Source organism: Chiloscyllium punctatum, chromosome 8 (genome assembly GCF_047496795.1).
Source record: "Chiloscyllium punctatum isolate Juve2018m chromosome 8, sChiPun1.3, whole genome shotgun sequence".
Taxonomy (NCBI): Eukaryota; Metazoa; Chordata; class Chondrichthyes; order Orectolobiformes; family Hemiscylliidae; genus Chiloscyllium; species Chiloscyllium punctatum.
The window spans coordinates 114,525,872-114,549,078 of NC_092746.1; the positions used below are offsets into that span (position 1 = coordinate 114,525,872).

Genomic DNA, 23,207 nt, shown 5'->3' on the forward strand with positions numbered 1-23,207 from the left:
CTCTGCTTTTATATTCCAACCCTCTTGAGATAAGCATTCGCTTTCTTAATCACAGACTCAACCTGCATGTTTACCTTTAGAGAATCCTCGACTAGCACTCCCAGATCCCTTTGTGCTTTGGCTTTATTAATTTTCTCACCATTTAGAAAGTATATTAATTTTCTCACCATTTAGATGCCTCCATTCAAATTAGGACAGTCTTGAAAGGAATTGTTTGATGCTTTTGCAGTTGAATTTCTCTTTTCAAGGCTGACACCTGATCGCCTGAGTACCTTTTGCTGATCCCAGGCGCTTTGTTCTCCACCCTGCCAAGAGATTGCTCAATGTGTCTCATCGTATGATGGTGATAGTCTGTCGACCTTTGCACATCTGTGGAATTTACCAAGTAATCTGCTTTAAATGCTGCCTTGTGCAATAATCCCTTGTGATGGAAACATGTCGGAACTCATAATCTGAATTGACTTATGTTTTATTTGGGTACAGGTGCACATATACTAAGTGAATTCAGTTAAATATTCTCTCACTGTCTGGTGCTGTATAGACCTTATGAATCAAGGGTATGTCATTGTCACTATAATGTGGTAGAATTTAACATTCAGTTTGAGACTGTGTTTGGTTCAAAACCAACTGTGCTAAACATAAATAGGGGTAATTAAAATGAATGAGGGCAGAAACAATGGGCAGATATTTGGCAGAAAAGACAGTTGTTGAACGGTGACAGATATTTAAGAAAGTAGTTCATGACTCACAAAAAAGGCATATCCCAGAGAGGAAGAAATATTCTAGGAAGTGGATAAACCAGCCATGATTATCCAAGGAAATTAAGGATAGTATCAAATTGAAAGAAAAAAAACAATTAAATGTGGCAAAGATTACTGGTAAACCAGAGAATTAGGGAAGTTTTAAAAAAATCAAAAGGTGACTGAAAAGATATTAGGGAGAAAATAATTTTGATGGCAAACTAACGGTTAATATCAATTTTGACAGTAAGAGATTTTTAATATATATAAAAAGAAAGAGTGACGTCAAGGTAAACATAGGCCCCTCAGAGAATGGGCCTGGGGACATAATAACGAGGCACCAGGAAATGGCAGAGGCTTTGAATAAAAACTTTGCATCGGTCTTCACGGTAGAAGATACTGACAGCATTACAAAAGTATTAAGTAACCAAGGAACTAAAAGGGAAGAATAAGTAAATATAATAACTATCACTAGAGAAAAATTACTTAGGAATTAATGGGGCTAAAGACTGATAAGCCCCTGAGCCTAATGGATTGCATCCTAACATATTAAAAGTCTGTAGAGATAGTGAATGCACTGGTAGTAACTTTCCAAGAATCCTTAGATGTTGGAGAAGTCCCAGAGGATTAGAAAACTCATAACGCAACACCCTCATTTGAACATGGAGGGAAACAAAAATGATAACTCTTGGCCAGTTAGCTTAACAATAGTTAGGAAAATGTTTAAGAGTCTGTTGTGAAGAATGTAATAGCAGAGTACTTAGAAATACATAATATAAACCTGCAGAGCTGCCATGGCTTCATGAAGGGGAAACAATGTCTAACAAATGTATTAGAATTCTTGAGGACTAAACAAATAATATAGATAAAAGGGAACTAGTGCATGTGGTATATTTGCATTACCAAAAAGCATTTCACAAGGTACTGCTTGTTAGGTTGCTAAATAAGAAAAGAATCTGTGATGTTGGAGGTAATATCTTAACATGGATAGAGGGTTAGCTAACTAATAGAACATACAGAGTTAGGATGATGGGGCCATTTTTCAGGATGGCAACCTGCAACTGATAGAGGGCCACATTGGTCAGGGGTGGGGCCACAGTTATTTACAAAGTGTGTTAATGACTTAGATGAGGTAAGTTAATATATGATCACCAAGTAACATCAGTGTATTAGATGCAAGATTCATTTCAGAAATACATAAAAGCTCTTTAGCGCTTTCCAAACCAATGATCACCATTATCTACAAGTACTGGAGCATTAAACACGTGGGAACACCACCAATGAAAGTTCCTGTCCAAGCCATTCACCCACCTGACTTGAAAATATATTGTGTTTCTTCAATGTTGCCAGGTCAAAATTCTGGAGCTTTCTTCCTAATAGCATTGTGGGTGTACCTATACCAAACTGATTGCAGTGGTTCAAGAATTTCAAATTCACTACCTTCTTAAGATTAGTTTGGGATGGAAATAAATGCTAGCCTTGCCAATAGAATCTACATTCCCTGAATAAATTTTAAAAATGCAGTGAACTTGCAAGTAAATAGTGCCTTTCATGACTTCAGGGTGTTTTAGAATGCTTCACCCATTTAGTTACTTCATCTATGCATTCAGTGCTGTTATTTAGACAAATACATGCATATAGAAATGTACACTCTTTAAAATAGGTGTTGTTTTGACTTTTTGATTTCTTCATGTTTTTCAGCTCGTGACATCAAGATAGTAAGGCCGTTGGAAGACCTTGAAGTTATTGAACAGGAGAGTGCTGCCTTCTTATGTGAAATTTCACATGATGAAGTGGATTTTCAATGGTTTAAGAACGGTGTAAAAATCAGGGCTGGTGACAATGTAAAAATTCGTCAGGAAGGTAGATATTTTTATTATTATTTAATTGGATTTCATAAATAATATTAGGATTTGTTATTATCCAAATGAACATTTCAAAAAAAAGGTTCAGAAGAAAGTAAGAGATACAAGAGGGGAAGTGATGGCCCAGTGGTATTATCACTGAACTGTTAATCCAGAGATCCAGATGATGTCCTGGGGTCCGGGTTTGAAACCCACCATGGCAGATGGTGAAATTTGAATTCAGTGCAAGTCTAGGATTAAAAGTCTAATGATGACCATGAATCCATTGTTGATATTTGGGAAAAACCCATCTGATTCACTAATGCCCTTTAATGAAGAAAACTGCCATTCTTACCTGATCTGGACTCTAGACCTACAGCAATGTTGTTGACTCTTAACTGTCCTCAAGACAATTGGGAATAATTGGTGGCCAGCAATACTCACATCCCATGAGCAATAAAAGAATGGATTACGTAAATAAAATGAAAACTGGAGCTATTATCCTTGGAGAGGGAAAAAAGGTTGAGATAAGATTTGGTTGCTGCATTCAAAATTATCTGGTTGGAGAAAATGGTTCTTCCTGTGAAAGGATTTACAACTCAAGGACCCAGATTGCTTAGATGAATGTGGCTGTAACTATTCACAAGAAATTGAACACTATCCAGGATAAAGCAGCCTGCTTGCTTGGCATATCGACTATCACCTTCATGATTGAGTTCTATCTTGATGAGGAATAGGGGGTCATAATTGCAAATTATAGAACAAGAGTGTGACTCAGGTGGCCTCTTCCAAGGCTGGCCCATCAAGCCCCTATCAGCCAGTGGTAAGGCCAAGAAAAGTTCTGCCCAGCAAGAATTGCCAACTAATCAGAGGCCAGTAGTCTTGTGACTCACAGTGCTGTGGAGGAAGCTGTGGCTCCTGGCAGAAAAGCAGCTTTGGAGTCTCAGGATCTTGCAGGACTCAGAACAAGTGTAAGTGTTGTTTGAGAGAGGGCCTCATAGGGAGGTTAGAGTAGCAGTGTTGAAAGCAGGGACAAATGGTTAGCTCCAGCAGGCACACCCATCTCAGATGTCTAATGAATTCATCATGCTTGGGCATTGTTTGCCATTGATTGAAGCCCTCCCACAATTAGGAGGATCAGGACAAGAAATACATAGGAAAACCATCACCTAAAGGTTTCTGTCCAGTTCACACTACTCCGTCTCGGAATTATATCACCATCCCTTCACATTACTGAGTCAAGACTGGTTTGAATTTAGATAAACGCTTGGTGCATTCTCCATGGCAACAGCTCGATTAATCAGAGTTCTTTTGCCAACCATTAAAGACTCTCTTCTTATACATTACAAATTTGTTATTCTTGCTATTCTGTTGTGGTATGTGCAAAATGAAAAGCTTTGATTTTTGCCCAGTCTTTTTACCTAAGTATAACTTATGATATAAGACCCATAAGATCATAAGACATAGGAGCAGAAATAAGGCCATTCGGCCTAGCGAGCCTGCTCTGCCAATCAATCATGGCTGATAGGTTTTTTAGTGCCATTTTCCTGCTTTCTCCCTGTAACCTTTGATCCCCTTGGCAATCAACAAATTATCTATCCCTGTTTTAAATATACTCAGTGACTTGGCCTCCACAGCCTTCTGTGGCAATGAATTCCACAGATTCACCACTCTATTACTAAAGAGGTTTCTCCTTATCTCCGTTCTGAAGGGTCTTCCTTTTACTCTAATGCTGTATCCTCAGGTTCTCTTCTCTCCTGCCAGTGGAAACATTTTCCCAACATCATTTTGTCCAGGCCGTTTAGTATTCTGAGCTGAAAACTGTGTTGCTGAAAAAGCCTGATCTGCTGCGCTTGTCCAGCAACACATTTTTCAGCTGCCTGACCTGCTGCGCTTTTCCAGCACCACATTTTTCAGCTCTGATCTCCAGCATCTGCAGTCCTCGCTTTCTCCCCGTTTAGTATTCTGTAAGTTTCAATGAGATTGCTTCATCATCCTTCTAAACTTCATCGAGTGTCATCCCAGAGTCCTCAAATGTTCCTCATATGTTAACCCTATCATTCTTGGGATCATTTTCATGAACCTCCTCTGGACCTGCTCCATGGCCAATACATCTCTCCTGAGGTATAGGGCCCAAAATTGCTCACAAAACTCTAAATGTGGTCTATTAGAGCCTTATAAAGCCTAGGCGTACATCCCTGCTTTTATATTCCAGTCATAGAGTCCTACAGCATGAACACAAGCCATTTGGCCCAAACTGGTCCATGCTGACCAAAATACCTGCCCATGCTAACCCCATTTTCCTGCATTTGACCCATATCCTTTCCTATCCATGCCCTTTTAAATGTTATTGATGTACTTGCCTCAACTACTTCCCCTAGCAGCTCATTCCATACGTGTACCACTCTCTGTGTAAAAATGTTACCCTTTAGGTTCCCTCTTATTCTTTTCCCCCAACCTAAAACTGATGCCCTCTAGTCCTTGATTCCCCAACCCTGGGAAAAAGACAATGTATTCACTCTCCCCATGATTCTCATGATCTTACATACCTGTATAAGGTCCCCCAAGACTCCTATGCTCTAAAGAAAAATGTCCTAGCTTGTCCAACCTCTCCCTATAACTCAGACCATTTAGTCCAGGCAACATCCTTATAAATTTCTTCTGCACTCTTTCCAGTTTAGTAACATCCTTCCTATAGTAAGGTGACCAAACTGAACACAAATACTCCAAGTGTGGCCTCACCGACATACTGTATAACTGCACCATTACTTTACAACTTCTTAACTTAGTGCCCTGACTGATGAAGGCCTGTGTGCCAAAAGCCTTCTTCACTGCCCTGTCTATTTGTGACCACTTTCAGGGAACAATGAACCTGAACTCCAAGAGGCAGCATGGGCGGGGACCCAATGTCAATTCCAGCCTCTCCACACACGCACACACACGCACACACACATACTCTCTCAAGCAAACTCTCTCTCATGCATACCATATGCACTTTCTACACTCACACTCACGCACACACCCTCTCACAGGCTTATACCCCATCACACTCACACACATACTTGACCAAGCTTACACACACGCAAACACACACTTTGATATGCACTCACACCGACAGCACACACTCACATACACACACCCACTCGGTCTCTCCTGCGTGTGCACACATATAAATTTATGGAGTGGATCTGTGGTTGCAGAAGTACATCTTATTTTGCACAAAAACTGAATAAATCCATGTAGGATTCTGAAAGTCCAACTTTCAGAATAAAACTGACTCAACATTGGGACAGACTTTAAGTTCACACCTTTAATACATTGTCTGACCTAAGATAACACCTATTGTTAGATAAACTGAAGCCACCTTGAGAATGTAACTGAAAAGTTTTCAAACTTATATATTAAAGAGCCTAAACCAGCATATCCCATCCTTAAAGATGCAAGACTTAATCTAAATTTGTTTACTATATCATTACAACCCCGTGACACTGCGGAACCTTATCAAAGGCCTTACTGAAATCCATATAAACGATGTTTACCATCTTGCCCTCATCAACCTTCCTGGTCACTTTATCAAAGAACTCTAACAAATTTGTGAGGCATGATCTCCAACTCACAAAGCCATGCTGACTACTCCTAATCAAATCCTGTCTTTTCAAATGCATATATAGGTTTACTCTCAGAATCTTCTCATAAATTTACCCATCACAGATGTTAAGCTTACTGGTCTATAATTCCCAGGTTTTTCTTTGCAGCCCTTCTTGAATAAGGGCACAACATTTGCTAGCCATGGATACGGATGATGGAAAAACTCAGCCATGGCCTCTGCAATATCTTCTCTAGCCACTTGCAGTATTCTTAGATATATCTGGTCAGGACCAGGAGATTTATCCATCTTCATACATTCTAATACATCCAACACCTTCACTACTGTGATATGGACTGTTCCTAAGATATTACCACTAACTTCCCCAAGACCCCAAGTCATCATACTTTTCTTCATGGTAAACACAGAGGAGAAATATTCAATGAGGGCCTTGCCTACCTCCTGTGGTTCTACACTTATATGTCCACTTCAGTCCTTGAAGAGTCCTCTTCTCTCTCTAGTTATTCTTTCTCCTTTAGTATACTTAAAGTACCTCTTTTGAATCACCCTAATCTTCTCAGCCAAGCTATCTCGTGCCCCTTTTTCGCCCTCCTGATTTCCTTCTTCAGTAAACTTCTGTTTTCCTGGTAGTTCTGATTGTCCTATGGAGATGAATGACAACATCGTATTTGCTTTCCTAACTGCCGATTCAACCCACAAGTTTACCTTAAGAGTCCCTTTGTTCTTCAAATTTCTGAATTTTCTCCCCATTTAGAAAATCATTCATGCCTCTATTCTTCCTACTAAAGTGCATGACCTCATATTTTCTCACATTGTATTTCATTCTGTCACTTCTCTGCTCACTGTCCCAACTTCTCAAAATCTGTCTGCAGCCTCCCGCCTCCTCATTACTACCTGTCCCTCCACCTATTTTTGTATCATCTGCAAACTTAGTCAGAATGCTCTCAGTTCCTTCATCCAGATCATTAATGTATAAAGTGAAAAGCTGTGGTCCCAACACTGACCCGTGTGAACACCACTAGTCACCGGCTTCCATCCTGTGAAGGATCCTTTTATCCCCACTGTCTGCCTTCTGCCAGACAGCTAGTCTTATATCCATGCTGATACCTTACTTCTAACACCATGGGCCCTTATCTCACTCAGCAGTCTCCTGCGCGGCACCTTATCTACGGCCTTCTGAAAGTCCAGCTAGATAACATCCATTGGTTCGCCTTGGTCGAACCTGCTTGTTACCTCCTTAAAGAATTCCAACAGATTTGTTAGGCATGATCTGCCCTTGATAAAACCATGCTGACTTTTCCCTATTTTACCATGCTTTTCCAAGTATTTAGAAATCTCATCCTTCACAATGAACCCTGTCATTTACATTGCTCCTTTCTTAAACGGGGGTGGAGGAGGTGTGGTACATTGACGATTTTCCAGTTTTATGGGATCCCTCCCCGACTCCAGTGATACCTGAAAGATCACTACTAAAGCCTCCTCTGTTTCTTCAGCTAACAGTCTCCGTGGTGATGGCCACCGTACTCATCTCTGCCCCTGTGACTGTGTTGAATTTTTGAGATGTTACTTGTGTCATCCACTGTGAAGACTGACACTGAGTACTTATTCAGTTCCTCCACCATTTCTTTGTTTCCCATTACTATTTCTCCAGCATCATTTTCCAACAGCCCACTGTCCACTTTTGCCCTTTATGTATCTAAAGAAACTCTTGCAATCTTTCCTAATATTACCGGCTAGCTTCCCCTCATATTTAATCTTATCTGCTGCGCATCAACTTTGTATGCTGTCCAGTGCATCCTTTAATGTGCCAAATGCATTTGCTTGCTTAGTCTCGGAAACAATTTTTGTCCTTTGTTGAAGTGACATAAACAATCACATGCTGCAATTTATTTTAACTAAGATCAATTAAAAATAAGAGATTATCTCACAGCAAGTGTGTTCTTACATAGAAACATAGAAGAAAGGAGCAGGAGTAGGTCATTCAAACCCTCGACCCTGCTTTGCCATTCATTATGATCATGACTGATTGTCGAGCTGGATACCCTATTTCTGTCCTTCCCCCATATCCTTTGGTCCCTTTAGCCACAAGAGCTGCCTCTTACTTGAAGTCAATAATGTTTTGGCCTCAACCACTTCCTCTGATAGTGAGTTTCACAGATTAACTACTCTCTGGGTGAAGAACTTCCTCCTTCTCTCAATCCAAAAGGTTTTACCCCTTTTCCTGAAACTGGCTGTGAACACTGCCCACCATTGGAAGCATCTTCCCTGCATCTAACCTTTCTAGGCCTTATAGAATTTTATAGTTTTTTTTTGTCTGCAGTTTTGAACAATAATAGCATAAAGAAGTTCAAGCATTGGAAAGGGATGTGTTAGAAAATCTGTTTTAAAAATATGCACTTTATTTCATAGTATTAATATATATCATAACAAAATGTTTTACATACAGGAAGGACCCATATTCTGCTATTTAAATCTGTAAAAACTGTAGATGCTGCTGAGATCAAGTTTGTTGCTGAAAGTGCAACTTCCACAGCTTTCCTACGGGTTAAAGGTAAGAATTTTAGGAGGCACTTCATAGATTTGAAGAATATGGCAACAAATATTTCGGTGCTCCCTTAGTGTTGCTTGCAAACATGGGATTATGTCTAGAGAGTTGGATTGTGAAATTGCCACAGTACGAATGGCAAACATATTAAAAGTAACTACTGGTTTCACGAGTTGTTTATATTGTTTAACTACAAAACCATTAATGTATTCCCTTACTTGGTTGTATTTTTATGTATGTGGATGAGATTTAAGAAGTATCATTAATAATTGAAAGCAAAGTCAGATAATCATTGCTCATTCTGTGATTTTTGTATTTAAATTGGGACAATATTCTGTGAAAGGAAAGAAGAACAAATTTGCCTTCCAAACAGCATAAAATGAGCAGCAGCAAGTCAATGAAAAAGATTGTGTAAGAAAGTTGGTATATAAAATCAGCTACTGGCTCTTTATAATCCATTTTATACTCTAAATTAAGTCAAGTGTTAGTGGGCTCTGTTTCAGTGGGAATAGCATTATAAACATACTTATTTACAAAATACTGTTACATGACAAAGTCGTTTCAAAAATAAAATCTTGTAACTGTACAATGGAAGTGATGAATAATTATTTCATCCAATTGTGCTTCTCTGTCAAAGTGACTGAAGTTTAATACTGTAATTAGCAATGTCTAGTAATGATTATTAATATTGACCCCGAGTACTTTTTTTTTGTTTTATACAAATGCAAACAGTTATTCTTGTATTTGTTTCAGAATTGCCAGTTAAAATTGTGAAACCCTTAAAAGAGAAGATTGGCATTGAAAAACATCGTGTCATTTTTGAATGCAAGGTTTCTAGGCCAAATGCTGTTGTCAAATGGTATCACAAAGGCAAAGGGATTCATCCTAGTAAAAAATATGAGATTGTGAGTGAAGATGTGTACAGAAAGCTCATAATTAATAACGTTGCTTTTGAAGATGAAGGCAGTTACATATGTGATGCAAATGATGACAGAACCACAGCAATGCTATATGTTGAAGGTAATAAAATTTTTAGAAGTGTTAATTTTGCAATGTTTTGCCAATACTAAGAGTGAAGCCGAGAAACAAGTTTTAAATAGTGCAGTTTATGTTTTCTGTGGAGTTAGTAATGTGCTAATATTGAAACAAATATTAATCTTCTTAATGAAAATAAGTAATCTATTTTGATGGCAAGTGCAATACCTGGATCGGCAACCATTCTTTTAAGTTAATAGTACTGATATCTGACTAATGTGAAATTCAGATATTGTTAAGTCCAGCTCATTTCTTTTCTCTCTAGATTGTCTATTCAGATTCCTCTCATTTATGTACCATTTTGCTTGTAAGAAAGTCAGCAGTAGATAGCCTCTGCTCCTAGAAGGGGAATCAGAACGCATAAGATTAATTTAGAATTGGAATTAGCTTTATTATCATATGCATTCACAAGAATACACTGAAGAGTTTATAAATCACCACTTACAATGGCATCTTAGGTACCAACGTACCTTGGTACAGATTTATAATTACAAATTCTTAGGGAAAAATATTAGAAAAATAAGAAATAAAAAGTCCAGAAATAAATTAGGAAAATAGAGAAGTAAGAGTTCAGACTAAGAGTCCTTCTAACCCAGACCACGCTGGACTTCACCTCGAGACCGGGAGTCATGTCCACATTGAGGCTGGGAGTCAAATCCGCACTGAGGCTGGGAGTCGAGATCATACTGAGACCAGGAGTCTGACTCCATGCTGAGGCTGGGTGTATGAATCCATGCTGATGCTGGGAGTTCGTGTCCATGCTGAGGCTGGGAGATTGAGGGAAAGCTAGGAGTCTGCTTTCACCCTGGACATTACCATTACCATCTGAGGATGGGAGGTATGAAGAAAAAGGAAAAAAGAGAAAAGAGAGAGAAATAAAAGAAACAAACTGAGGGGCTGACCTCTGCTCAGGTGTCCTGCTTAGTTGCTATAATTTATCTTCAATTTTTTCAAATCCTATGGTGCAGGTACACAAAACTGACATCAAAGGTGATCTAAAAATACTAATAAGCAGCTTGATAGAGACAGTATATTAAGAATATCCTACAGTAGTTGGTGCCAGTGAGGGAAAGCACCGGACACGGAAGCAGTTGAATGGACCGCCTCTGGAGGAAGGTTGTATTTTTTGGGAGAAAATGAGGACTACAGATGCTGGAGATCAGCGTTAAAAAGTATGGTGCTGGAAAAGCTCAGCCGGTCAGGCAGCATCTGAGGAGCAGGCAAGTCGATGTTTCGAGCATGAGCTCTTCATCAGAAGTGTGTCTTTTTTGGGGACAGAGACCTCATGGGAAGAAGGAAACAAACAAAGGATTTCCTCTACTAAATGTTTGATTTGTGTACATACAGTCTCTCCTTTGAAGTAACTCCAAAGAGGCCGGTACCCAGCAGAAGTCACCCTTTGTTTACACATGAAGAGTCTTTGACTCCAGTACTGCCTCTTCAGAGTCATCTATCAGAATGCCAGAATCTTTGACACTCTTCCTTTTCTCTGTGAGCCAGGACTGTCTGAATTGGATGTACAGCCCCAGTCAGGGAACTCATATTCTGTGAGATCTAGCTGGATGACTTCATTTCAATCACTACAGGTTTAACCTTAATTTCCTTCATTCTGTTTGGGGCATTGTGAGTTCACATCTCATGTTACATTTCTGCTGTAGTCATCAGAATTCCACGGGACAAGCATCAAGTCATGCTGGACGAAGTTGAAAAGACCTTAAAGATGGAGCAGATAGTGGAGGAGTTGAGACTGCCAGGAGACTGAAGCTGCTCATTTGAAGCTCAGACATTGGCAGAAGAAATTGTAGACCCTTGGAACAAACCTGGACAAAGGCTCCCCACATGCATACTCTCATTAATATGGAGGAATTAAGCAATACCCTTGTTCAAAATTCCCTTTGCTAATGTGTAGGAAGCTGATTAGATTCAAGGAAGAACAAAGTCCTTACGATCTGGTGACCGAAGACTCAATGAGATTACGCAGCTAGTAATGACATTCAGAGCCCTCGATGCAAGTAAGGAGGTAGCGCTTGTGATGGAACTTCAAGGTGGGAAAGCCCATCAGGAAACAGTGGGACAAGCTACTGATATTCAAAGCAATTTGCAGTTGGTTTTTGAGGTACTGTCAAGGATTTTTGGGGATAGCAGTAGTCTTACACAGCTACAGCAGAGGTTCTGGATTAGTGGTGCTGGAAGAGCACAGCAGTTCAGCCAGCATCTAAGGAGCTTCAAAATCGACGTTTTGGGCAAAAGCCCTTCATCAAGAATAAAGGCAGTGAGCCTGAAGTGTGGAGAGATAAGCAAGAGGAGGGTGGGTGTGGGGAGAAAGTAGCATAGAGTACAATGGGTGAGTGGGGGAGGGGATGAAGGTGATAGGTCAGGGAGGCGGAATGGATTCCGAGGCCAGGGGAATCTTCTGGAATGTTTGAGGAGCGCTGGTTATGGAGGTGAGTAGATAAAAGTTTGTTGTACTTACAGTTTTTGATGTTTGAGATGGAATTGAAATACTGTTTGTTGAGAGTATGAATTCTCCTGAGGATGTAGTACAGAGTGGGTCCTTTGCAATTCTGAGAGAGTGTGGCCCTCAGCTGAGGCAGGGCTGACTGTAGAGAGGTTAGGTGCCGGCGCACTGCTGCAAGCGTGGAGCAGAGGATCTTGAAGGAGAACTGTTGCTGGTGTTTTTGAATCTGTAGTCTGTACTGTTTGTCCTGTTCGGGTCCGAACTCTGCTGATTTAAAGGTGGTCCGGAGTCCGTGTGGGATGAGTTGGTTGCGGAGGCAGGCACTGAGGAAGCAAATGTGGCTGTGGTAACGAGTTTGTTTCACGACATGGTTGAAGAGCTTCAGGGAAGAGGAAATGACCTGGGAGTTGCAGTGGGAGAGGGACTCCCTGAGATTCTTGTAGAGAGAGGAGGAAAACTTCTTCAAGGCAGGCATCCTTGCAAGAGGATTTGCAGTAGCGTTAAGATCAACGATATAAAAACAATGACTGCAGATGCTGGAAACCAGATTCTGGATTAGTGGTGCTGGAAGAGCAAAGCAGTTCAGGCAGCATCCAAGGAGCTTCGAAATCGACGTTTCGGGAAAAAGCCCTTCATCAGGAATAAAGCCTGAAGCGTGGAGATTTATGAGTGAAAGCAAGTTGAAGAGAAGGACTCAATTTCTGTATTGCTGGAGCTGGTGAAGTTGTTTAACCACATTGTCCTCTTGGATTTGAATGGATTTGAGGATGTTTAATTGGTGATAATCGTTTATCTTTGACACAAAGGACCATCTTGCTTGGGTCATGGGGAACGATTAGACTTACAGCCATTTGGAGGTGACTGTCAGTGTGGACTAGAATGTAAACTTTAGACTGAAGAGGCAATCAGATCAGATTGCTGCTTAGCAAGCACTGACCTAGTCCTTGCTGTTTTATTTCCACTGTAGGTCTCATGCCAATCCTACCCGAGGCATGCTCCAAAGAGGAGTTGGAATTGTGACAGTTGAGTCACTTCAAATGACACTGCTTGTAACAACTACAGTCAACTAAAGAACAGGGTTAAAGTCCAGGACTTCGCTTCCAATTTCCACCCTGCCCTCACTTTCACCTGGTTTATCTCTGACTCCTCCCTTCCCTTCTTTGACATCTCTGTTCCCTTTCTGGTGATGGACTGGCCACTAATATCTACTAATAAACCCAGTATCTCCCAAAGCCACCTGGACGATACATTCTTGCTTCCTTTAACGACTCCATTCCATTCTTCCACTTCCCCTGTCTCCGTTGCATATGTTTTGATGAGGCCAACTTCAACAAAGGAACCTCAGAAATATCCACTTTCTTCCTCAACTGACGGGTCCTCAGCTCTGTTGTTGATAGAGCCTTCAACCCATATTCCGCACTTCCGTCCTCAATTCCTCCCTTCAGTCCCAAAAAAGCAATAGGGGTTCCTTTGTCCTTACCTACCATGATTGTGATATAGACCAGGAATTTAGAGGGTCATAAAGATTGAGACAGGCCCTTTGGCCCAAACTGGTCCATGCAGACGAAAATGTCCATCCATGCTAATTTCCTGATGAAGGGCTTTTACCCGAAACATTGATTTTCCTGCTCCTCAGGTGCTGCCTGACCTGCTGTGCTCCCCCATATCCTTCTAAACCTTTCCTATCCATTTATTTGTCCAGATGTCTTTTAAATGTTATTAAGGTACCCACCTCAACCAGTTCTGGTGATAGCTCATTCCATATTCATACAACCCTTTGTGTAAAAACGTTGCCCATCAAGTTCCCTTTTATTCTTTCCCCTCTAACCTTAAACTGATGCCCTCGTATCCATGATTCCCCAAACCTGGGGAAAAAAAAGAGTGCATTCATCCTCTCCATGCTTCTCAGATCTTATACACTTCATTAAGATACACCCTCAGTCTCCTACGTGCTAATGCAAAAAAGTACTAGCTTGTCCAATCTCTCCCTCCAACTCAGACTTTTGGGACTTGGCAACATCCTTATAAATGCCTTCTGCATTTTTTTCCAGTTTAATAACAACATCCTTTCTATAGCAACACGACCAAAACTGAACACAATTCTCCAAGGGTGGCCTCACTAATGTCCTATACAACTGCAGTATAATTTCCCAACTTCTATACTCAGTGCCCTAACTGATGAAGGCCAGTGTGTCAAAAGTCTTCTTCACTGCTCTGTCTAACTGTGATACCACTTTTAGAAAACTGTGCACCTGAACTCCAAGTCTCCCCGTTCCAATACAGTCCTTAAGGCCCTACTATTCACCATGAAACTCCTACCTTAATTTGACTTTCCAAAACGCAAGACCTCACAGTCCCCTTCTCAGCCCACTTTTCCAGTTGATTAAGGGGATAACCTTCCTCACTGTCTACGATACCGCCTATTCCAGTGTCATCTGCAAACTTACTAATCATTATTTGTACATTCTTATCCAAATCATCAATACAGATAACAAACAGTAATGGGCCCAACACCAACCCCTGCGGCACTCCACTAATCACAAGCCTTCAGTCTGACAAGCATCCTTACACTATTACCCTCTGCATTCTACCGTCAAGCCAATTGTGTATCCAGTATGCCAGCTCCTCCTTTATTCCATGCGATCTAACCTTCCAGGGCAGCCTACCATGTGGAACATTATCAAAGGCCGTACTGAAATCCATACAGACTGCATCTACTGCTCTGCTGTCATCAACCTTCCTGGTCATTTCATCAAAGAGCTTCAACAAATTGTGAGGCATCATCTCCCACTCATAAAGTAATGTCGACTACTCCTAAGCAAACCTTGTCTTTCCAAATGCATGTATATCTTTTCCCTCAGAATCTTCTCAAGTAACTTATCCACCACAGATGTTAAGTTTACTGGTCTGTAGTTCCCAGGTTTTTCTTTAAAGTCCTTCTTGAATAAGAACAAAACATTTGCCAGCCTCCAGTCCTCCGGGACCTCACTTGTGTCTAACATGATGCTCACAGACTTTATGAAACCAAGGCATACAGGCATGTGAAAGTTTTATTGAAAGGCAGTGAAGGCCAATTAGGGTAGCAAAATGTGTTTGCTTTTATATTATTCTTTTTGGTAACCAGCTGGCTGAGAGCCCACTGCTTCCTCTTTGGGAGAAAACTTTGGAGTAGAACTTTGGGAGAAAAGGTTTGCACTATTGTTTTGAATAATGAATAATTTTCTATTTTCAATGTGCCGATCCTGTGATTAATTATATAGCACTTCAAGTCTGCTGTGCCATTCAGTGCGATCATGGCTCATCATCTCTCTCAATGCCCTATTCCTGCTTTCTCCCCATACCCTTTAATCCCTTTAGCCCCAAGAGGTTTATTTAAATTCTCTTGAAATCATTTGGTGTTTTGACTTTAACTGCTTTCCATGGCAGAGATTTCCCCTAGGCTCACCACTCTCTGGGTTAAGATGTTTCTCCTCTTCTCAATCCTAAGTGGCTTACTCTGTATCCATGAACTGTGACCCCTGGTTCTGGATAAATCAAGTTCATGGAAAATGCCTACATTTCTAACCACTGGCTGAGAATTTGGATTTTTATAGGCTCTGCGTTCTTAATTAAATTCACATTAATGTACCAAAGGACTGAAGCTCCAACTTGCATAATAAAACATTTACTGGATTACAACAGTTACTACATTCGTATTAATCAAATAAAAGCAAAATTGTTCTTGAACAGTTAAGCATCAAACTGTGTGGACAAACCTGGCCTTTGTGATAATTTTGCATGAGTGTACACATGACATTATATATGAATGAAATCATAGACACCTGGACAGAAACATTGTTATGGACCTTGTCTCCAAGAAAGAGGAGACAATTGAGGACTCCAGAGCATGGTTCCCAGTTCCCCTGCATTCTGCCTGATGTTACTTGTTGCCTTTTTCTGTCTTCTACCTTCTGAGTTGGCATTCCAAGGTCACAGACATCTCTGTTCTGAAGGGCAATGTAGAATTGTAAATCAGCGCCCTTGTTCTGGATTGACCCACTAGAGGACATAGCACTTCCACTCGCCAGGTCATTAAGAACCCTAAATACTTAAGGTATCCCTTACTCTGCTACACTATAAAGCTCCTTTTAGTGTGAGCCAAGTCTGGGATTGTTAGTATTAAGGGTGCCCAACATAGGCTCCAGTGATGCTGCAGGCTTGCAGGACTTAGATGCTGTTTGAGTGGTCTTCAGAGATGGTGACTGAATCTTTTGACGATAGAATGTCACGTACGTGAGAACTTCCTGAGGTTTACCAATAAGGTTTTCTGCTCAATTAGCAAAACAGTTCATGTGCATTAGTATTGAACTGAAAACCTCCATCAGTCCTGAGCAGAGTCAGAAGTCACATGACACCACGTTATAATCCAAAAGGTTTAATTGAAATCACAAGATTTTGGAGCTTTGACGAAGGAACAGCGTTTCTGACTTGTGATTTTAAATAAACCTGTTGGACCATAACCTGGTGACATGTGACTTTGACTTTCTACACCCCAGTCCAGCGCCAGTATCTCCACACCAGTCCTGAGCAGAAATGATGACTTCTAACATAGCCTCTAACACCATAACTAGACTCCATAAAGGAAGATTTTGCCTGTTTAGTTCTCCTTTATAAAGATTTTTGAGATTTTGTGTTATTAAAGTCATAATGCAAAGTTAAATAAATTTTGAATGCATGATGGACATTGCTTTGTTGTCAAAATCTTTATTTAAAATTATACATTTCAACTTCTAATGTGACTTCTGTAAGTTCTTATTGATTTCAACAAACACTGCTATTTAGTTATCCCATTACTGAGACCAAATTCGGTTCCCTTGTGACAAAGGGAAAAATGTGATATGTTACATACAATTTAACATTCAAAAGGAATTGTCTAACTTCGATCAATTTCTTTAAATGTACAGAGCAATCAATTGCCATTGTTAAGCAGCTACGTGATGTGGAAGTCACAGAGCCAAATGATGCAAGTTTTCAATGTGAGCTTTCAATTGCTGATGTGAAGCCTCCAAAATGGATACTGAATGGTGAACTTCTTCATGTTTCTGAAGATGTGGAAATTGAGCATTCTGGCACTATCCATCGTCTGACTCTGAAAAGAACAAGTTGTAAGATGACTGGCTTGCTGCAGTTTATTGCAGGGAAATCAAAATCTGAGGCGAGGCTGACTATTAAAGGTATTCAGATTCTTTGTTTCTGTATTCTTTCAAATTTCTTACATTTCCTTTTAGACCATAATTCAAGTTGACAGTTTCATAGTCATCTGCAACATTTAGTACTATTATTTTATAACATGATAGGTTAATAAAGAACTTCAGGATTCAGGTTAGCCATCATTTATTTAATGCATATGAAGGCAGAGCCAGCTTTATCTCTTATGATATGTAAAACTCACTCTGATGTATTACAAACACCTCGATGCTTTATAAAAATCATTGCAACTTAGATATTGCACTTCTCTGTCCAGAAGTCTTACTTTATCTGCTGTTTCTCCATAGTCTTCATAGACATTGCCTGTATTTCACCCAAGGATAACTCCATCTTGCTGATAGTGTTGCTCCGATACTCCTAGCCTGCCTTTGTACATCTATGGTTCTGATTTGCTTTTACAATATGACTGAAGATTTAACCGTCAACTGTCTGAGACTCATTCAAATCTTTTATCTTTCCCTTTTTTGGCCTTTTGCCAAGCTCACATAGTTAACTTAATGGTAATGCTTTTCCCTTTACATTGCATCGTCCATACATACTGACCAGGTATTGAGCTTAGGATTGTAGAAGCACTTTGCTTTACAGTCTCTATAGGTTGGCTCAGTACAATTGGCCCTGCATCCTCCAATTCCTGAATTCCTTGTGACATCTCCTGTGTTCTATGGTGATGTGAACCAAGTAGACTTGAGATACATCCAGTATCTACAGGGTGATAATCAAAACTTGGAAGATGGCCTTACTCCATGAGTGTATCTACATATTCAATTTCCAATTCCTCAGATATAGTGGTGGTATCTATTTGTTCAATCTCACCGGCCACTGCTTTCGTTTGTTGCTGCAAGGTGTCATACATTGTATGCTCTTTTGACTTTTAAGGAGTCAGCAGTAGTGGAATTATGTAGGAGAAGTGGCTCAAATACTGTGTCAGGTTTTCCAGAATATCTCTCCAGTAGATTTTCTTCAGGTTTACCTTTCCCACCCTCGTTGGTACCTGTGAGTATGAGCACATTGCTTGGCTGGTTCTAGGCCAAGTTCAACTATTCCCACATTGATACTTCTTTTGTGACATAGTGATAGAATATCTCCCTGGAATCAGATATGCAACATGATTTGATTCCGTTGCTGCCCATACAGCTTCCATCTTACAGTTTACTGTTGCATTACATCCACACTGGACTTCTGTCTTCTATATTTGATGTGGATAACGATCAAAGAGGCTTTTATGTTAAATCTATCTAACCTAATATTTATTATATTTCTCCATAACTCTACTGCATGTGGTAACATAACATGATACCTCACATAATAATAAACCCCCCTCCCATTAATCCAATGTTCCATGTAATGTCTGAGTAGATGTTAATCTTGTTTTTTTTATTCATTTGTGGGACTTGGATGTCAGTGCCTGGCCAGCATTGACAGCCCATCCCTAATTGTCTTTGAGAAGGTGGTAATGAACTGCCTTCTTGAATCGCTTCAGTCCATTTGTAGTGGGTTGACCCGCAATGCCGGTAGGGAGGGTATAGCCAGAAGAAGGCCGATTTACATAACGTTACATAACACGTTCTGCATCGGTTTTCTGTACACGTGTTAAACTCCTTAGCTGGTAACTAGTTAGGCTATGCTCTTTGGGCTATGATGGGTTAAACAGTGCACATTAGTTATTCACAGAGGCACCTTCCACTCATGAATTTGTCTCATGGTTTCCACTTGTCTACTTGAATATCCATGTTTCATTGGTACTTTATTTTTGACCACATCATTTGAAATGTTTTATTGAACCTTGATTAATTTATTAATGATCCAAGCATGACTTAGCAGTACTATGGCCGAGCTCCGAACTACCTTTGTCAAGGATTGATCCGCACTCAATTTTCAGCCCTGGATTCTTGCCCCTTTTCCAAGATTTCCTCAAGTTGAGAACTTAAAACGCCAAATGTTTTATCCACAATTCTAAATCAAATGAATTTGTTACTGCATTCTCTGTTTTGAATGCAATAACAACATCATTGACCAGACTACGTTTCAACCAGCCTTTTCGTTGGTTTGGGGGTGCAGGTATTGGCCATTAAACTGAGCTGCCTGTGTCAGCTATGCACAATGCTTGGGTCTGAACCAAACACCACTTGGGCAATTAGTAATGGAGATCATTAGAACAATGAATACCAGCTCGTGGTGTACATTATTACATGATTACTTACCATCCTTTACCAACTCTAGACCATTTTCTCTCTAGGGTTTAAAACCGGCATCCAATATTGGTGTTTCTAATTCCCTATTGTGTTGCTGAACATACCACTGTTGAATAGTTCATCAACTTCACGAACACCTTCCACCCTGATCTCAAGTTCATCTGGATCATCTCAGACTTCTCCCTCCCCTTCCTGGACCTCTCCATCTCCATTTCCGGTGACCGACTCAACACGGAAATCTTTTTCAAACCCATCGACTCCCACAGCTACCTGGATTACACCTCCTCCCACTCCCAATTCTGTAAAAACGCTATCCCTGACTTGCAATTCCTCTGCCTCCACCACATCTGCTCTCAGGAGGAACAGTTCCACTCCAGAACATCCCAGATGTCCTCCTATTTCAGTCCTCCCATGTGGTTAACAGTGCCTTCCAGCGCATCTCATCCACTTCCTGCACTTCCACCCTTGAACTCCACCCTTCAACTGCAAGGATAGAACCTCTGGTCCCCACCTTCCATCCCACCAATTTCCAGATATAACATGTCATCCTTCACCATTTTTGCCAACTACAGTCTAGACCCCACCACCAGAGATATATTTCCCTCTCCACCCCGTCAGCATTTCGCAGAGACCATTGCCTCCCCCTCATTCGGTCCACACGCCCCACTGACCCACTCTCCACACCCGGTACCTTCCCTTGCCACAACAAGAGGTGTAAAATCTGTGTCCATACCCCTTACCTCCATCCATGTCCCCGGAGGATCCTTCCAAATCTGACAGATTTTCCTCCATGTCTAAACTACTTTGTCATCTACTTTGTCCATTGCTCTCGATGTGGTCTCCTCTACATTGGGGAGATAGGACGCCAACTTGCAGAACGTTTCAGAGAATATTTCTGGGACACATGCAATAAACAACCCCACCGATCTGTGGCCGAACACTTCAACTCCTCCTCCCACTCTTCCAAGAACATGCAAGTCCTAGGCCTCCTTCACTGCCAAATCCTAGCCATCTAACTCCTGGAGGAACAGTATCTCATCTTCCAACTTGGGACCCTCTAACCACACAGAATCAACATCAATTTCACCAGTTTCCTCATCTCCCCTCTCCCCACCTTATCACAGATTCAACCCTCCAACTGGGCACCACCCTGCTGAACTGTCCTATCTGTCCACCTTCCTTCCCACCTATCTGCTCCAGCCATCACCATCACCCCCCACCCTCATCCACCTACTGCTTTCCAAGCTACCTTTCGCCCAGCTCTAGCCCCCTCCCATTTATCTCTCTTCCCCCAGCACCACCACCCCACCCCCCCACCCCCATGTGCGCGTGCGCGCACGCGCGCACATACACACACACACACACTCCTGATGAAGGGCTTACGCCTGAATTGTCGACTCTTCTGCTTCTCAGATGCTGCCTGACCTGCTGTGGCTTTTCCAGCACCACACTTTTTGACCCCCATTTCTCATAGTTGCCCCCATATCTGTTGTGCTTGAAGTTAGCTTGGAATGGTAAATAGGTATAGAGACAGAGAGAGAGGGAGGAAAAAGAAGTGCGCATATTTTCTCCAAGCCCAGAAGTTGCTATTCTCTTCTGTTTAAACCTGAAAAGAACAGTTACTTTTCCTGCAGCAATTGCTGGAAGCTGGAACTTTGGACATTTTCCATATGTACTTCTTACAAACCAGTGGAAATGTCCAGAGGAAGACATCGTAACACCTCTGGGTCTGCCTAGCTGAAGAAAGGTCAAAGCATCATAAGTTGATGAGTTAAAGTATGAGCTTCAAAAACTGTGACACATTTGGAAGGGGGAGAGTTACCTAGATTCTATGTTTCAGGAGGCACACACAGCCTTGAGATTAACTCAAATTCTGTCAATGTTCAGGGACAAGAGGTTGTGACAATGAGTAAGGCATGTAGAGGGATTCAGGAGGTAGTGTTGAAGGAGCCTCAGCCCTTGAGCTTTTCTAACAGATTTGAGATTCCTGCTTGCTGTGTGGATGAGAATGTGGGCTATAGGGAGGATGAGCAAACTGCATTAATCCATGTAAGATTCTGTGAGTCAATTTTTTAGATTTGAATCAGTCTGACCATTGTGGCTCAGACAGTCTTGCACAGGGCAGCTCACACCTTAAATGCATTATCTAGGCTGACATGACACCAATTATTAAAGTTCACTTGAGAATGTGACTTCTAAATGTTCTGTGATTTACATATGAAAGAACTGAGACCAACATATTCATTCTAAAACTTGAGAGACTTAACAATCCAGGTCTTTTTCAATATATAATTTCAGTTACATAACACTGTAAACTCTTGCTATAAATTCTGTGCCTTACGATCTGATATTCCACAACGACCCGATGAAGGAGCAGCTCTCGAAAGCTTCCAAATAAACCTGTTCGACTATAACCTGGTATTGTGTGATTTTTAACTTTGTACACCCACTCCAACACGGGCATATCCAAATTACCTTGCTCAATAATCTTAACAGAAGTTGTTGCTAATGCTTAATTACTTGCGCTCAGATATAAATGAGGTAAATCTCTCACTGTGTCTCACACCTGCACACACACACACCATGGGTGCTGGGGAAAAAAATAAGCACTACCGCAGTTAAGCGGTAGTGTGGGGGTTAAAAAAAATAAAAAAAAGTAAAAAAAAAGATAAATGAGGTAAAAACAATGACTGCAGATGCTGGAAACCAGATTCTGGATTCGTGGTGCTGGAAGAGCACAGCAGTTCAGGCAGCATCCAAGGAGCAGTGAAATCGACGTTTCGGGCAAAAGCCCTTCATCAGGAATAAAGACAGTGAGCTTGAAGCGTGGAGAGGCTCACTGCCTTTATTCCTGATGATGGGCTTTTGCCCGAAACGTCGATTTTGCTGCTCCTTGGATGCTGCCTGAACTGCTGTGCTCTTCCAGCACCACTAATCCAGAATCTCAGATATAAATGCTCTAACTAGCAAATGAAATTATCTTATAAGAACTTAGTTTCCTTTTGCTTGAACTGTATCCAACGTATGGGTATTTCTTAATATTCCTATTAAAGTTCCCAAACTTTCAATTGTTTTAGTCGAAACTTTGTCCTATGTAGTTTCATCTGCAGTGTCCTTCACAATGTCATAAATAGTTTCCAAATTGATATATTTACACTGATACATTATCCAAGTTCTCAAAGCAAAATGCATTTACTGTTTCTTGTCCCTGAACACTGACAGAATTTGAGGGAGTTAATCTGAAGGCTGTGTGTGTCTCCTGAAACATCGCATCTAGGTGCATTAGTCAGAGGGAAATGGGTCTGGGTGGGTTACTCTTCAGAGGGTCTGTGTGGACTGGTTGGGCTGAAGGGCCTGTTTTCACACTGTAGGGAATCTAATCTCATAGTATCTGGCTAACACCAATTGTTACATTTAACCTGAGAATGTAACTTTAAAAAAAGTTTTGTGATTTACATATGAGAGAAATGAAACTATCATGGTATTCTAACAGATGAAAGACTCAACAAACAATCAAGGTATTTTTCAGTGTATAATTT

The 23,207-nt window shown here is 40.9% G+C and overlaps 1 protein-coding gene across 2 annotated transcripts in view; it reads left to right on the forward strand.

Moving 5' to 3' along the window:
* Positions 1-23,207, forward strand: part of obscnb (obscurin, cytoskeletal calmodulin and titin-interacting RhoGEF b) — an 802,448-nt gene that overhangs the window by 179,805 nt on the left and 599,436 nt on the right. For both annotated transcript variants that reach the window (XM_072576281.1, XM_072576282.1), the window contains 4 exons: positions 2,442-2,603; positions 8,638-8,742; positions 9,490-9,756; positions 17,173-17,442. In XM_072576281.1, the coding sequence (XP_072432382.1) occupies positions 2,442-2,603; positions 8,638-8,742; positions 9,490-9,756; positions 17,173-17,442 (804 nt within the window). The remainder of the gene's footprint in view (positions 1-2,441; positions 2,604-8,637; positions 8,743-9,489; positions 9,757-17,172; positions 17,443-23,207) is intronic.